We start from the raw sequence: 18,667 nt of genomic DNA, 5'->3' as shown, positions 1-18,667 counted from the left end.
GAATGTGTCCCCTTTGACATAAGAGACTTGTAGATAAGTTCCATGACAATGACAATGTAAAAAACTGGGGTGAGATACACCTTGCACATCAGGGTCTTCCCAAGGCTCCATTTACAGCCCTAAGCCTCTGAGACCTCCTAAGCATTCATTTAACTCAATATTCAGGTAGTTCCTGCTGTTTCCATCAAAAAGAAAGATTAAAGAATATATAAAAACATGAGGACCAGAAACTGAAGGATGCATTAGCTATTGTGAGGGAAATGGCCTTTAAAATCCTGACTCTCTTAATACAAATTATTAAATCCCATGTGGGAAAAAAACTGTATTACAAGTCAAGGGAAAATTTTTGGTACTTACATTTTTCCTTCTGAAATAAGGCAAACTGAACAGCTGGGATAATAAGGCTTGAAAAGAGTTCTGCTCCTAGCATGCAGTCTCTCAATTTTACGAAGCAGTCAGTAGCTAAAGACAGCTATTATTGTCCAATGATGGTTTACTGAGAGTTAACCTGACTGTGAGGGCACCAAAGAAGTTTTAAGGAGAGTATAAAAGATTTCTCTCTCTTTCAAATTATTTACTATAGCAAAATAATGATTTTTTTTTCCCTATGTGTATAAAAATTAAGAGTAAGATGTGGCAGTGGCAAGGGTCTAATGACTATGTTCTGACATCTACATCACTAAACCTTAATTTCCAACAAATTATCAATCTGCTGTTTGCCTTTTTTTAAGATTACTTTCATTTTTTCCCAAATGTTGTTTTGAATATTTTGTTTTCCGGATTACATGAAGTGTTTCTAAATTATCGTTTTGAAGAACTGGAAAACCCTGCTATCAAGGAAAAGAAGTTAGAGATCTGTTCTTGTACATCCTTCCCTTGTTCTCCATTCAAACATGACAAATTTTTACATTTAAAATAAAATGCATTATGCACACAGCACAGTGAGATATTTTTTGCAACAAGCATATATTTTTGATCACATTATGTTAAAATTTTCTTTCACTTTTCTTTCACACTGAGTGTTGCGCATAGACTAGAAGAACAATTCTTGTTAAAAAAAATATTTTTCCCCTAAGAACAAGCAAACTGAATGCACTTTTTTTTAAAGGAAGAAATTACAATTAATTGTGACTAGTAATATTCTTTCCTGTCAAAGACTGTCAAGAAAGTCACTGAAATGCACTCACACTGTACCACAGTTTTGTGTATCTGATCTGCTGCTGCCACTGACCCCAGTCAGTATTTTATTGCTGATATTTTGCTCTTCATTACCATTCTTTACTAAAATTATTATCAGGTTTGGAATACTTAAATATATAATTAACTCACTGAATGTGCCCAAAGTTTAGCTGGCATAAGGTTTCACAGGGAGGTCCTGACTGCAGTCCCCTTTTCACTCCTGTTGCATCACTCCTCAGTATTGCAGCTTTTCCCTGATCTCCTACATCTGGCACTCCAGAGCCCATTTGTTAATTTTCTGAGAAATTACAAAGTTTCTTTTCCCCTGCTCGTTAAAACTTCTGGTAAGAATGCAAGTCAAGACAGAGCTGATATTCAAAGTGGTCTTTTCTGTAAAAGTTTTCATTTATCTTAGAAGTACTTGATGGTACAACCACAGAAGGCTCCTCAAATACATATTTCTACAGTGTGAAGAAAAATTAGATGTTGAAAAGACAGATGCCCTATGCTCTTTAAAGCTCTGGAAATCAGTAGTAACAGGTTATTTTTTCTGACTTTCTAGTGAGAATAAACACCCTGTATTTTACATCATTCTTCAACCTTTTGCAATAATAGTCCTGATTGCCAGTGAAAATGAGGTATTTGGTACTCTACAAATAAGTATTTAGCATCAAAGAACAGAAATGTAGGGACCAATGCTGGTTACTGTGCATTACAGCTATGTTTTTAAGGCCGTATCAAAGGCTTTTTATGATTGATGGGAGGGAAAAAAGAAAGTAGCATAAAGTCACCAAATGAATCCACGTACAATTTGCATGTAAAAACCAAAATTAATCAGGTTTTGATGTCATCAGCAAGATTGCACCTTAATATGGTTCACTGAAATCTGTTTGTGTGCTGCCATTTGTTTTAGTAAACTGTACACGGAACACAACTAATCTCTTTGGTCAGATTATAAAGAAAACAAATATTCTGAAAGAAAAGGATTAATCATTTCCTTTGAAATCACACGTTTCACCTCAAAACCTTCCAGAAAATGAATCTCTAGGTTTGAATATATCCTTAAATACAGCCTTTTCTTCCACAGCCAACAGTCCTTCAAAAAGATCAGCCACAGTGGAAAGAAGGTCTGTGAATGGAGCAGGAAGGAGCTCTGACCAGTGATTAGGTTCAGTCCTGATCAATCTTCAATTTTAAGAGCTTGACTGGCATATACACACAAAACCAGCAGGAAGTCAGGCCAAAGTCAATGCCCAGAGGAATTCTAGTTTCCTCTGTGCCAATGAGATGAGAAAGCAGCTTAGTCTGCCAAGCAGTTAATTCTCCCCCAGTGCCCAGGTTTTGGCCACTGGCAGCAGGCAAAACATTCCTGTCCCACACTTGCACCACACATCTGTGAGGTTCCTCAGGAATATAATCTTTTTGGGCTACCTAAACCCATTCACCTCAGCAAAAGGCTCACCACTTTGAGTTTCACATACAAACCAAGTAGGGATCCTTCAGGTCACCCTCTTGCTTGAGTCGTTTTATCTGATTAATGTGCAGCACCATGGCATTCACCTGACATGCACAATGTCACTCAAAGCAGTAAGTGCCAGGTGAAGCCCAAATCTATGTTCAGCTCAAACTGATATACAAAGAACAATCTTTTGCAGACAGCAAACACACTAAACTGTTACGCTCTCTTCTGAGTATACCAGTTCAAATAAACTTATTTCACGAAAACATTGCTCCCCCTCCTTCCTAAAAAGACAGAAACTGGACATTGCAAAATATTTCAGGATCTAGCTAACATATTCTTGAATATTGTAATAATTTAGTCCATCAATCATTTACTGACTGTAATTTTAAAAAGCTGTTTCTTTCCTTTTGCATTTCTTTTATCACTGTTTTAATTTGCACTATGGAAAGAAAGGGGAAAAGAGCATGGAATTTGAAATGTTCATCTCAAAAACAGGCACAAAAAATGCATTCATTATTAACATATCTTTGCAGTAAGTGTAGTGAATAATCTGCATTTATCACTTCCAGTTGACCCCTTAGCATATGGTCTACCAATACATCACGAACACACCAATGGACTGAAAGCTGGATAACTGCTGGTGTAATTTCAACTGAAAGGCATTACACTGCCATGACTGCCTGTGTGTGAATCTACCAGATTCATCATCACAAAGAGAAGTGCCAGATAGTCTCTGCTAAAGGATCAGGACAGGCAGTAACACTGAGTCATTTCTTATGGTATTCTGCTCCAAGATTTTCTTGAGACCAAAGCAGAAAACTCATTCTAAATGGAAAGAAAAGGAGCACTGGGAATGCCAGCCAGCTTTTGCTTTCTCAGATGACTGTGAACTAAACTCATTTTGGTTAGTCATACACAGATTCTTGTTATTCCCTTCATACATTCTTCTCAAAACCCCCTAAGTAACACAAAAATCAAGTCCTTCCCCAGAGTTAACAGACACTTCATCTAGAACCCAGCCATTCTTTTGCTACAGATCAACAGCCTCCTAATTTTGATTTAAACAAATAGTTCTGCCAGTTTTTCACTGGCCTCCAGTTACAGGTGAGATAAAATACTGGAGTTCATTAAAATAAAGTAGACCTAATTATAGGACTTACCCAAGAGACTCAGACATTAGAGAATATGCTTACAGATTTAAAATTAAAATATATGCATTTTTAAATAATTGGTAAGTTTCTTTGTAGGTCACATAAGACTACTGACAATGATTAATCTGAATGTTATGTACACTTGAAAGTAGTAAAAAGTAAAGTAAGAACAAGTGAAGCAAAGATTATGCATTGTGATTTTCTATCACATCTCTATAAAAAGATATAGAAGTGATATCTACGTAATATAAAATTTGGAACACTGAAAGTGCATCATCTCAAAGTCCTAGAAAACTATGGAGTCAAAAGTGATCTAACAGCCAGGAGCAATTTACCAAAAGGTTCTCAAAAAAAAGCCAGTTGGGACTACACCCCAAAGACTTTCTTGTATTTTCACCTAGAAATATGTTTATTGCCTTTCAATCTCAGTATTTAAGATTTATAAATATGAGGGAAGTGTGTTCTGGAATTTTAGTTTCATGTATGAACACCTATTACCTATTTGTACAAAAACTGTGCCATTTTGAGAAAAATATTTTCATTCTTAGAAAGGAATTTAAGTATTGGGGGACTGAGATGCTTATATTAACTCAGCAAAATGTAATTAACTGAGAGAGCATTCCCACATATTTCTATACTCCAAGGACACAGTGGTATTTATAAAGGTCATAAAAAAGGGAATGGGATTCTGCATTTGCTGTGTGAACAAGAGGATACAATATCAAGTAAGTGAAATAAATTCTTTCTCTCTACCTTAATGTATTGAAAAGTATTTCTTCACAAAATGTACTCATTTGTAAGCACGCATTAGATGAAGTAAAACAGTTTCTCTTGTTTGTTCTCATTCTGTTTATCTCCATAAAATTTCTGTGTACTGTACAACTCCTTGAGAGGGAAAGAGACATTTGTTTTCATCCTTAGTATGATAAATATTTTTGGAGAGAGGAGAAATCACTGGTAACACCTCCACTATCTGTTTTGATTTTTAAATTGCTATTTTACACTAATTGATAAATTGGATTTATCTGTGTATTTTAATTATGATGTTAAACATGAATTTTTTATTTAAGTGCTAATGAACATTTACGTAAGAAGGCAAAAGCCAGCATAGCTTGAAAAATAAGCTCACATAGGAAAGATAACATGCAACAGGCAAAAAAGACGCTCCTTTAAGTGGACATTCATGTATGAGATTCTCTGAACTGTTTCCGAAGAAAAGGAACATTTCAATGAATCATGTACTAACAATACATGAGAAAATTAACATCTGGGCTGTAGTCAATCCAGAGCCTATCATGGGAGAATCTACTGTGCAACTGGTAGGAAGCACCTTGGATATATGTCAAGGTACCATACAAGTCCCATAGACAAAGGCTGTCCAAACCCACACGCATTCAATGCTTCTCTGCTGTGCTTTTTCTAACCTCCTCCATGCAAACGAACACTACCCACCACTGTGGCTGAATTGATTACAAGGATTTCAGCAAGAAAAAGAGCTGCTTAAAAGGAGTGTTCCACATCACCTTACAGTAAACATGCATGCATGTGCAGTATACACAAACACGCAGACACACACACACAGACCTACATATAATACATATGCATGTATGAATACTATATATTGATAATTTGTTTCTAATGAATAGCAAAAAAAGACAAGCACCAAACAGAATATTTAGCCAGGAGTGATGAATCTGCATCCAGAAACTGAATAAACCCCACATATTGTCCAGTAGCAGAAATAGTCATGTTCAGAACTGGCTCAGTTTGAACAGCCTGGGATAAGGATCCAGAAATTGGACACTCCCTTTTCTAAATCAGCCACAAGATTAGGAGTTCGGTGGGCATTTTAGCATTGTGCCTGTGACCTCCATAAGACTAGACACACCAGGAAATAAGCACAGGATTACAGAATCTTATTTGGGGCAAGGGTGGGGCTCATTCTTTGGCTGAATTCTCTGCTCTGTGGTTAAGTTCCTTGAAGAACACTGGTGCATAGTTCAGTTTCCATGCTGAGCTGCCATTTGTGGCTTTTCTGGTCTTTGGGGGGCTCGAATTTTCCCAAGCTGGGAGCAGAAAAAAGTCCCGATGTCCAATTTCATTTGCAAGCAAACTGTGTATGTAGTAAGTATTCCCTCTTTAAAATAAAATGTGAAACCTGATTTAAGTACCCATGTATCATAAACAGAGGATACTAGGTCTTGGATCCCAGTAGGGTGAGATGCCAAACTCAAAAACCAAAGAAAGACAGAGAGGTGTTGATGCCTGGCTTGATCAATGCACCATTCAGCTCAGCCTTTATTGACTCTGCTCTGAGATATTGGACTCCACACAACTGGAAATGGAGGCATCTCATTCTGGGGCCAAATTCCTATACAAGATACTCACCTAAAACCTTTGGTTTTGACTTGTAAATTTTATTTATACACAAAGATCTATAACAATCCCTTCCTTTAATACAAAACAGAAGGACTTGTCAACATAATACACCTATGAAATGCACTTTTTAGTCAGGTAGATAATATACATTCAGTACATGTGTTATATTTCACAGTGCAAAAGACTCTGGACCAGCACTGTGGATCAAAATTTGTTTGGGAAAACAGCCCTTAAAAGACAGTTGATCTGTAGATTTCTTATTGTAATTGCCTTCTAGATCTGCACTGGCAGATCATTACATTTGAATTTGCACAATTGTAAATTTACATTGAAAAAATGTGTATCTGTAACAAAACACGGCCCCTTACACATTCTTCCACTATATTAAATAAGCCATAAAGACAAAAGTATTCAAATAAAAATGCAATAGTCAGAACAGCTACTGCTACAGAAGAGAAACTTATTAGGCATATGCAGCTGACTCATTCCATGTGTTTGAGCACTGCAACTCATTTAGACAAAATCCCTGCTCTAAACAAGAGGAATGCAAAATAGAAGCTCAAATATATCCAAATAACCAAAAATATTTTGTACTCAGGTATTGCACTCTACATTATAATTCTTACCTTTAAAATCTACTAGCACAGACCAATATTCTCCCAAAATAATTTTCTTTTCCTTAGAATCTCATTAGGTGAGCCTCTCCACCACTGGCCCTGTACTACTTGAGTCCCAAACAGAGAAAGAAGTGAAGAAAAGGACTGAAAATGAGTGGAGAGTTTAAAACTGAAAGTGCAGATAAAGAGTAAGAAAGAACTGAATCTTTAAAACCTTAGTCCTTTTTCCTCATAAGCACTTGAATAAATACAATATCATCATGAAAGTTGGTCATATAAGCCAATAAAAGGTGCCAGGATACAGAGAAGAAGTAAAAATACAGATGACTTTTTTATCTGGGAAATATTTGCAATAGTTCTCAAATAACTAGGGCATTAGGATTTACACATCTGTATTTCAGATTATAGATTTTGGTTTGCTCTGGAATATATAGGGTTTTATGCCTATATAGATTTGTACTATGATATTTTAGACTCCATTTGGAGACACAGCATACCTTCATGTGCTTTGTATTCTTAGAAATTAAGAAATTCTAAGAAATTAAGAAAAGCTATCCCAAGAACAGAGATAACCACCAAGTACATTCAAACCAGTCCAGGTAATGAATTATGAATAAAGTTAAACCAGATATTCTGCATATTTCTGGGAATAAAAAAATAAAAATGAGAAGCTCTGACTAGTTAACTGAAAGACAATTGGAAGAAGGAAGTAGTGTAACCATAGTAGTGTAACTGGATTGTGGATGATATGTTGAGATATTGTATAAATCAGGAAAGGAAACTACAATGTATAGAAAGCTGAATTTACCAATAATAAAGATCACAAAAGTTCAACATAATCATCTGAAAGAGTACATCCCATGCAAAAAAATGATTGCTTTTACTTGCTTTCATGTGAAAATAACATTTCTAATATTAAAGATATGCTAACAAATCTCCTCTTCTTCCAAAGGTGGTGTAACAACCTAATCAAGTGATGAAAAATTTTAACAGTCAATGTGTTTTGAGTCTGCAATATGATAGGAATGGGGAAGGAAAACTATAGAGCTTGCCTGAATTTGAAAGATAAGACAGATTAACACTGCCTGGGAATTTTAAAGTACTAAGAGCTGTTTCTGAATAATTCCATATGTGAACACTCTTATTTTGGAATAAGAGAGTGCTTTGTTCCTGTTCAGCTTGACCCACTTTACAAAAGCATTTAATTAGGAGCATTTATATGTGTAAAAAAGGCTTTTGTTTGTTCTCTTGATTAAAACAATAAAGTTCAGTATCTAAGGTTTCTGATTCAAAACATCTTAAATATTAAAAAAAAAAAAAAAAAGCTATGGTAGCCTAGGTATTAAAATTCAATTGTGGCATTTTAACTGCTTCTCTAAATAAATGATTTAGAAGGCAAAAGGTTTTTCAAACAGTCTTCAGTCAGCAATTACTTTCCGGTGTAATCCCTAGGCTGGAGATGGCTACTCAGAATTCTGTAAGACAAACCTGCTCTTTGCAAAAGATAAAGTAACAGCAGAGGTTTTCAAAAGTATGTGTCAAAGGGTCAACTGTAGTGTCTTGGGACTTCAGAAATCAAACTATTTACCTAAAGTAAAATCATGCAGTCTAGAGAGGACAAGACTTCCTGTACTCACAGCCGATCCAAATCCAGGTGAATAGAAATCTGTGCTGCCAACTGAAACTGTCAAGCTCAGCACTTTGGCAACCACGTATGCCCAGATATTTGCTCAGAATGCAAGCAGAGTGAACCCACACTGTCTCAGAAAATAGAGGGTAGGCATGTTTAGAAAGTTAAAAAATTGGAAGCCTAACTTCAGATGTCTGTAAGTATGTCTAGTAAGTATGAGTATGTTTGCATCTTCAACCTCTGCCTGGGTACCACAGCTTTGTAAACCTCCTGAGCTGCTGATGCTAGTACAGAAATTAGTACATCGCTAAACATTATAGCATCAGCCTCATGGTGGCACCCATGCTTGAGAAGCAGGAAGAACAGCTGCATTTAGCATTTTCATCTCCATGTGATCTCAAGTGCTCCCTGTCACTTCCACTGCACAAGCAAGTGAGGTACATTAAATGCTAGAGTAATATCACATAGTTTATGCCACGGGTGGCTAGCACATTCAATCCTTCAATGGAACAGATAAGGAATTGTCATTGGCATGCAAGGTAGTGTAAAAACCCCACATCCTCTGGTACGTGTCAGGCAGGGGGATTACATGCAATGCTGAACTGTCCCTGGTAGGATGGCTGACAATAAGAGTCCACACATGCAGGCTCAGACGTAATTCACTAAGAAGAAATGAAAACTCTTCAGGTATGTAATATAGCAACAAGCTTGCATCTTGCACCCTTCCAGAAAGGTCTTTATACTGTTTAAGTGACATCTCCAACCTTTTGTACCCAGCATATCTGCCTAACTGTCCTATAAACAGAGAGGAGGCTCATGTCCCTTTGCTGTCATCAAATATTAACGCAGATCTTAAATATTTGATCTTCATTCAAAAAACAGAAGATCACACACTATGTATTCAGCAGGTACTGTGATAACCCTTTCTGTTGTGTTTAAGAACAGATTAAAACCAAGTAACTTGGCAGGCTACTGTTAAAACAATGATGTCATGTTTTAGCTTGTGGTTGATGTAATCCTGCTCTTACCTTCTACGGCTTCCATGACAAACAGTGCATTGTGGCTTTCTTGGAAACAAGAAATGACACTACAAGCCACATTAACAATGCACCTTTAAAATCTGTTACATTTTATCTTGAAAATATTTTCACTAAAAGAACTTACACAAATACTAGGGGCTTCAAAAATATTTTATGCACAGTCTAGAATAAGAAAACTATTGTTTCTATCCTAGAAACACCTGTTTCTATTAATTGCTGAGTACTGTTGTGAAAGAGAAATGCAAGTTGGGGTATTACTCAAAACAAGCCCTTTTCCCCAACATTTTTATGTCAGCATTTGTAAAACCTCTGAGGTACAGACCTCTACTGATCTGCAACCATGTCTTATCTTAGAATACCTCATAAGGATTAGGTAGGAAGCCTACAGACTCTCCGTGGAACCGTGCAGCACACTGGGTAAGAGTTCTACACTAACCAGCAACAACTGAAAAAGGGTGACATTTGAACAATGGAAAACTGGTTTTCCTTTCATTCCAGGTCCTTCAAATTACTGGAAAAGATTCCAAGAAACTGCAGGAAGAGCTTAATTTCATTATGGTAAATCAAACATACGTTCTATTTGATGTCAATGCTATAGAAGAAATATGTATCAATAAAAGCACCTTGCTAGCTAGGAAAATTTTAAGAACATAAATTATTATCTTTTACTGATCCATTTAATGAAAGAATATTACATAGTTTACTCGTCACCACCTAAGTGGCCTCTTTACTTTTTTGCAATTAAGATATATTGAAATTAATGCTTTACGCATTTTCAATGTAATTTGAATATATTAAATTTGGAAATAAATTAGTTGTTCGACCACCAAAGTCTGCTGGGGAAAATATCTTTAAAGCATAAATACTTAAGACACTAAAAAACCTGCTGGATGTTATTAAATTGTATTTTATAGCATACTCTGTTATGTTGTGAAAAATCAATTCCACTTTTTTCATATATTCAACTAAATTTTTAGTCAGGAACCACAATCTTTCTGGTGTCAAATAGGCTTTTGTGCTTTTTAGACTTACTTTACCAGTTTTATCCCATTGTTTGCACATATATTTGAAAATCATTTTGGAAAATCCTATTGTGACTTATTTTCAACTACTGGTAACAGCTCTGGCACAAAAACACATCACTACTTCAAATACTTTTTTGTTGAAAAACAAAGGAAAATAGTCTTTTGAACACATTTGCATTACGATATTTTAAAAAGAGTGTAGCAAAAATTACCCAGTACAATAAAGCAAATCTCATAATCAAATACAATAAATAAAATCTCATTATCACAGAAAGTGATGAGGAGGTTTTTTGCTTGTTCTCAGTACTAGGAGATAAATGATTAAATTCTAAACACGTGTTCCTGTCTTTGAAGCTCCCTGTCACTGTCTCATGAAGAGTTTGTCATACATTTGCCAACATTAAAGCTCAAATATTAGAATTTGCCTCAGAACAATGAAATATTATTCTGAAATGAAAACTTCCATTTTCAAACCATATTGGTTACTTCCCTCTTAATTAGCCTGCTCTCGTTATCCAGACACAGCAAGTATTCATACAGCTTTTATGTTGTAACTGGTATGACAAAATTAATATAAAAATGCAATCTCATGATGAAAAATGCAATACTAATGATCAACGTTTCAATAGCAGAAAATTACCAAATACAGAAGCAACTGCCCAGTGTAGCAATACAAGATGAGATTTATTGCTAGAGTCCATCCATCCAGTTCTAACGCAAGAGCAGTGAAAAGGAATCAATAGGCGACCACTCCGTTCTCACGTGGAAATAGAAAACTATTTGATGTTTGCAAGAAACCACTGGATAGCTACTTTCTAGTCAGTGTCCACAAAGAGCCTGGCTTCTAGGTTAATAACCAAAATGTGAATTTTTCTCTGCCATGTTTAAAAGAAACATTTTTATAAGTCAATATTCTACCACATGTGTCAGCTGAGAAACAGGGCTTTAGGGAAAGACTTTACTGATTAGCACATAATACCTGTTGCTTTTTATCCAGGAAAATACTTATTCAGCACACTGCATGCAAAAGACTGCAGCAGTTCTGGATAAACTCAACACAAACAGTGATTTAATTACTAATTTTAAATGTTAAGAAACAGCCCCTGGGAAAACACCCAAGACATTTTTACCCAGAAGCAGTATGACTACCATATAATTAATTACAATTTGGGAGAAGTGCCACAAATATGCAAGAAACTCAAAAACAGTTACTCACAACTTAATAGGGTGGAGAAAGTAGAAGCTACAAATAGACTATCAAGCAAAGAAAATTTAGATGTGAAAGAAGCAAACCTAGGGGTATTTTGAAATTACAGGCAAAGAGAAAAGAAAGGCATATAACAGATAAAACTAAAAATTGTATCGTTATTTTAGAAAAAGCGTTTCACTGTCATGCAATTAAGAAGGAGGGTGAAAAGAAACTAACACATAATACATGTAATTTTGCTGGGTGTAGAATCTGGACATTAAACCAGCATTTACTTGGTTACCACTGCTGTTCCCAATGTGAGAAAATGCTCAATTGCTGTACAAATAAATTCAACCACGTTAAGGTCAAACCACCAGTAAACGGAGAAGCAGGAGAGCATCTACAAGAAACAAATGGCAGTCTTTCCTCCATTTAAGACAGTGCCACCATAAAAAGCTTTCAGACAAACTGGAAAAACTTCAAATTGCATACTGTATTGAAATGTTTTCTTCCTTGATGATGAAGGCGAAATGCTACTGTATGTTTTGCTTGACACTGTAAGTGCATTTTTATCAAGAGCAGACTGAGGGATGTTGACAATCTCTCCAACTACCAATTAGTTTCCAATTCCTTTATTTTCAGTCTTCTGTTTCTTCTCAGTATTATTTGGAGTTCATAGAGTGACATTATCATATCTATTTTCTGTTTCAGGTACAGATGAGTCTTTCTCCTGTTCTTTCTTCTGTAATTCTTTCGTCTCTGTGGGTATTCCCAAAACTATTGCAGACAAACTTATCTTCAGTCTGGAGGGCTCATATACAATGTACCATCAGAAGCGTCTTATTCTTTGTTTGAGACATGGGTGTTGAGCAGCTGCCTGGCTAGCATTATAAAATGTAATGTGGAAGCGTAAATTGCACTACTAAGTCCTAATCAAGCTTACTAAGGTAACTAAAATGTTACTTAAATGGTTTAAATAGCCTAACACCAGCAATTGGCAAGAATTTTTTTTTAACATGTTCTGTGCACAGTGTTATTGATCTCCCTCAGAAACTTAAAGACTGCAAATACAATGCATATTTTTACCATTTAGTTGAAAACTTGTATATTTATATATACATATATATAGAATTAACAAGCAAGCTAATTAACAAATTAACAGTGTATCTTAGACTCACAACTTGCCTTTCATAGATACCGTTCAGATCCTGCCTGTCTTAGATACTCCTTTTAGAACGGGAAGAATGACTTTCTGGAGGTGTCTCCCATCTCAGCAAGACTGTAGAATGACCTTTGTAACAAAGTCAGATGGGACACCAAACTTGTAAAAAGTTCCACTGAAAAGCAAATCAATCCACTAATGTTCTGCTACTTAAAAATGCATCTGTTTGAAGTATTATGAGCAGAAAGAAGCATTACCTTTTACCATATTATTATGTTTTTATGCAGATAAAATAGACATTTGTAGTCTGATATTTCATTTTCCATATTGCTACTGCTAGATTGCAAGGATTAAGGGGGGCTGTAAGGGTACTTTAACCTCCAGCTTGGCCCACACTCCAGACTATGAATTTTGGCTGTGCAGAAAGTAACAGTAACGTGCTGGGTGGTTTCCACCAAGCAACAGACTTCTTGAAGTTCTTGTACCTCAGATGTAGCACAGGGGAAGTCTGATGTATAAACTTCTTACAAGCCACTCAGAAGAAACATCACAGAAAACAGCTTGGCATGTGATAACTTTCTTTAATGTGTATATAATCTCGTTTTACATTATAATACTATAAACCAACTTTCTTTGAAACAAGTCTACAAAAATCTTCATTAATGGATCCTGAAAATATTTAAGTGATACACTTAATGCTAAAGGTATATTTGACATAAGATTTACGTAATGCTCCCTCTGACAGTCAGAGGGTCTATTGAACATCTTTACCACGGTATCAAAAACTGACCAATCATTCAGGTGAAGGAGTATACAGTGAAAAGCTCAATTCATTCCAGCATTCACTTGTCTTCTTTGGGATTTGAGGTGACATACAACAGCTGCCATGAGGGGTGGTCCAAAGAAGGACACTTTGTTTGGCTTGCTGTTTTGTTTGCTTTAAATAGCAAACTGAACACAAGTTTGAAGACAAAGCTTCAACACTACCTTCACTGTCACATCAATTTTTAACTCCTGAACACACACCCCATGGGGCTGGCACACAGATAGAGAAAACTTCTGGCGCAGATGTAGGATCTGCTGAAGTTAGTGGATGCTGCTCTGTAACATCTGGTCAAAGCCTGATTACCTGAGGTGCATACTGATGCAGTTCAGCAGGTGTTTTACTTCTGCCTTTTATTCATATCAATCTCTTTTGGTTCCCATATTTTTAAACATACTTTTAAATAAATGTGCAGCTGATACGCGTTGTGGCACTTATTAGCCATGGAATCATAGAATATGCTGAGTTGGAAGGGACCCATCAGGATCACCGAGTCCAACTCCTGGCCCTGCTCAGGACACCCCAAGACACCATGCGCCTGAGAACATTGTCCAAATGCTTCTTGAACTCTGTCAGGCTTGGTGCTGTCACCACTTCCCTGGGAAGCCTGTTCCAGTGCCCAAATACCCTCTGGGTGAAAAACCTTTTCCTGCTATCCAACCTAAACCTCCTCTGACTCAGCTTCATGCTGTTTCCTCAAGTCCTGGCACTGGGCAACAGAGACAAGAGATTGACTCCTGCCCCTCTGCTTCCCCTCACAAGGAAGTTGTAACTGCAATGAGGTCTCCTCTCAGTCTTCTCCAGGCTGAGCAGACCAAGTGCCCTCAGTCACTCATCATGTCGCTTCCCCTCAAGGCCTTTCACCATCTTTGTGGCCCTCCTCTGGACACTGTATAATGGCTTCACATCTTTCTTACACTGTGGCACCAAAATCTGCACACAGGACTCGAGGTGAGGCTGCCCCAGTGCAGAGCAGAGCAGGACAATCCCCTCCCTTGCCCAGCTGGGGATGCTGTGCCTGATGCCCCTCAGGACACATTTGGCCCTCCTGGCTGCCAGGACATGGTAGTAAGCAAGTCTTTGCTGTGAATGGATTTCTAACATTAATTCTGATCCCCTTTTAGATCTTTTCATCATATTAAATGCAAAAATCTCAACTCTGACCAAACTCTAGGTAACAAGTAAATTCTGTTTCTGTAATTTCTGTGTACTTCAAGGAAAAGACAACTGCTTGTGTACATGTACATGTAAGAAGAACTAGAGCTGGATACAGTGTTTTGTCTGTATTAAGTAGTTTTCCAATTTCACTATTTTTGATGTATTAGTAGAACCACATTAACACCCTTGTTTTAATGTCCTGGCAACTATAATTACTAAAAACCCTATTCAAATCACATTTTAAACCACTTTAAAATTAATGTTTCAAAGTTCATTAAAATACAATTTCTTCTTCTCTGAAATTAAAAAGTAAGTAATTTAAACTCTATTCCAATATAGCTGTTTTCCTTCACCTGTTGACTTTAAATAAATATATATTAACGTGTACAAAACCAAGAAATTAAATGCAGATATTTCACCAAGATGCATCTAAATCCATATAGAACTGAGAAAAATGGGGATAATAACAGTGCACTTTCTTAATCTAATATCAGTGAAGAACATCCATTCTCTCTACGGCTAGAGAAAGTCAGATGTAGTGCTCATGTAAAAATAATTCAAAGCAGAGTTCTGTTTGGACTGTGAAAATGACACATAAATTCTTTATGCATTGTCATACTGGGATTGAGTTAAAGCCAAATAAGCATCTGATTCTTGCTTTGAATACTGGTTGATTGACTGCTGTTGTAAACCATTTAATGGGACTCACATTCAAAAGACTGCTGAAAGACTGTCTCATTTTAGCAATCTGAGATGTCAGTAACAAGGTAAGTTCAAGAAGAGAGATTTCAACAAATGTTTGGGAAAAACATTGTCCATATCTACCAAATATACTCCTAAACAGATTTTTTTTATTGAGTTATATACTGAATTCCTTAATCAGACATATATTCCAAAATAGTCTGAAGAATATTTGTAAATAGTGCAGCTTCAATTTCACCCAAATCAAAATTTTTATACCATGTTAAATGATCTTGTAATTTCTCTCTCTGAGGCATTTGGACGCATACAAGTAATATTTAAATGTACAAACATGTACAGAAGACATTATATATATAGCTATATACACAAAGATAAACATGAGACATGCATAACACAAGGTAATAAATGTAAGACAGATATATAGATAGATAAATAAATATGTGTAAAGATATCTCATTTTGATTTTAACTGATCTGGATTTTGCAATAGTTTTGCTATATCCTACCCTTTTTTCCTCTGTACTGCTTTTGATTTTTTTGTAACAATTTACCTAAGCTAAAGAAAGGTGACCCTAAGCACAGCCAAAAACATTAACAGCAACTAGATTTGTGAAGTGCCTGACGTTTAAAGTATTGTGTAAGTATTAATTAAAAGTCCTCAAAACAATCCTCAAGACCAGTAAGCACTTCCAGCAGCAGCACTGCAGCACAGAAAAAGAAGTCACCACAAGGGAGAAACCAAATTGTCACCAAAGCCCTACACGTAGTCCTGAAACCAGCACTAACTTCTAACAGTGGTATTTCTGTTAAGACAAAGCACAAAGACACAACTGTGATTTATAGCATTGCAATAATCTAGCAAGGTGTTTCTACAATGTTGAAAGTCTAATGGTATCCTGAAGAGTTATTATCAAATCTGTAGTACCACTGAAATTCTCACTGTTTATGAATGTAGTCCAAGTAGGGTCACATCTCTGCCAAACCAGAGACATTTCACCCAGCTTTAATCATCTGTAAGTACTGTGTCTAATCTGACTTAGTCACGCAGCCTGTCTTTAAAGTCAACAGACAGATGAGCAACTCTGGAGAGTGAGACATCTCACTTATCTTAAACACTCATTTTAGGATGAGAAATTTAATGGGATTCTGGAGATGGATAATTGAACAGAAACTTTTAGCTGCCAGCAAGAACCTGCAAGAGCACAGAGTTCCGGCAGAGCCAAGGCTGAGGGAGAGACTTCTGTCAGACTCCATGGATATTACAAGAATTGCCTAACACACACTCCAGAAAAAAATGGCTTTTTGCACATATAACTCAGAGACACAACTGATCAGAAGAAAATTAAGATGTACTTACCAAAAACAATAGAGGATTCACAGTAGTAGTAACCATTTGGTTGCTTTTTTTTCAACATGGAGCAAAGATCAAAGCGGTGCAAGATCTCATCTCCAAAATAATGGTTTTTGAAATCTTCATACAGACTAGAGTCAATTTTCTTCACCTTTAAAAAAGCAACATAAAATTCAATTAGGCATTCTACTTGGAGACTGAATTTTCATATTTAATTTCTATAGTTTTCATTTTAGCCATAAGTATAATTAGGATGGAAAACTACTTCAAGATCCAAAAAAGAATACAGAAATAATCATATGCCAAATCTTCTGCTTTAGGGAAGCACTGTCTACTTCAGAACTAAATGAAATAAAAATGTCATTAGTTCTCCTTTCCATCATTTCATCTTTAGACCTGTAGGAAACAAAAACATACACAATACTACAACTGCTTTAACTTCAAATGGTTTGCAACAGTGTTCATGGAACATGTAACTGGAAATTATTCTTGCTATCATCACTGGGCATGCTACAACAAGGAAGAATCTCAAATGGTTGTCAAGGGCAGTTTTCTGAGTCATTAAAATCAGCACACAGGAAAAAATGGTTGTATTTTATTAGCACTGGAGTTTTTAACCTCAGTAAATCTAAAAACTTACTGTGATTTATAATATTGAAATCAGTATGCAGTTGATACATGAAGCGGAACATAAATATTCTATTAAGCTATTTTCAGAAAACATCATTTCAGTAGTTATTTTAGGAGTTTAGGGGTCCTCATTCCATTCCACTGTCAATCAAAATATAGGATCTCTGTAGAAATTCAGTCTTTTCTCCTTCAATCTACCTCCCAATAATGCTGTTTGCTATTTAAATATCATTACTCCATGATAAGGAATGTTAGGAGCCTCTAGCAGCCCCAGCCCAGTGCTCCCTATTGCCCAGCTGCTGGACCCCAGTTGAGTGTGTGGAGTCCCAGTCTTTGATGGATGTACCTGCTGCTTTCACCTCCCAGAGACACTCATGCTCAAAGGACATGGACATTGCTGGCTACATGGATGCCACTGCCTTCACCAGCACCCGCACATGGGGCTCACAGGACACACAAGTGCAGGTGGCTCCTGGCAGGGACAGAAGCTCAGCAGTGCGGGACACACATGACTTTCTCTCCATGTTCACATGTGGGCATTCCTGAAGCACCGTCATGTCCCCTCTGTCCACCTGGCATCCCTGCCCAGATTACCAGGCTCTTACTGAGCCCACGGGTCTCCCACATACTGGCTGGCTCTGCTTGAGGTTTGGCAGTGAACACCTACACTCCTCACACACACAGTGTGGGGAGGATACAGACATTTGCCCCTGGCAATGTCAGACAAGTGCACCCACCAGGCTCATTTTAAACAGGACTGGCCCGTTTTGCAGTCCATACTGTCTACTCCTCTTTTGTGTTCTTCCCCAACCTCTCCCCCTGCACACACCCTGCATTTGCAGAGTCAACCTGCCAGCATCCTGGACCCTCGGCTTTACGTGCCCAACAGCTGCAAAGTCCACGTTTGCCTGTGTGTGGTTTCTCAGCAGCCCATCAGTGTGAAAAGTAAAGTCTACTTTAGTGAAGGTCAAAATGTTTTTTCATTTCCTTAATCTCCGAAATGATGACATCTAGTGGTGGATGCTTTTCATTTCAGGAAGTGGAAATTTTGGAGCCTACATCTCCGTGAAGTCTACCTTTATTCCATCCTCACAGTCGTTACCTAAAATTGTATATTCTATGGCTAAACTAGTCCTTATGTACCAAGGTTATTCCGAAATTAAATCATCA

The 18,667-nt window shown here is 36.9% G+C and overlaps 1 protein-coding gene across 4 annotated transcripts in view; it reads right to left on the bottom strand.

Annotated features, from left to right (window-relative positions):
- AKAP7 (A-kinase anchoring protein 7) overlaps window positions 1–18,667 on the bottom strand; it is an 85,845-nt gene that overhangs the window by 32,363 nt on the left and 34,815 nt on the right. For 3 of the 4 annotated variants that reach the window (XR_004238732.1, XM_032101722.1, XM_032101721.1), the window contains exon 7: window positions 16,874–17,018. Coding sequence is in view for 3 of the 4 variants with exons in the window: in XM_032101722.1 (XP_031957613.1) it covers window positions 16,874–17,018 (145 nt within the window). In the remaining variant the exon portion in view is untranslated. Of the gene's footprint in view, window positions 1–14,471; window positions 16,320–16,873; window positions 17,019–18,667 lie in introns of those variants that run through there. The other variant, XM_032101723.1, reaches the window with a different exon arrangement.

This window comes from Corvus moneduloides, chromosome 3 (genome assembly GCF_009650955.1).
Source record: "Corvus moneduloides isolate bCorMon1 chromosome 3, bCorMon1.pri, whole genome shotgun sequence".
Classification (NCBI taxonomy): Eukaryota; Metazoa; Chordata; class Aves; order Passeriformes; family Corvidae; genus Corvus; species Corvus moneduloides.
Note: the sequence above shows the minus strand (reverse complement) of the source record. Positions and strands in the feature narration are given on the sequence as shown.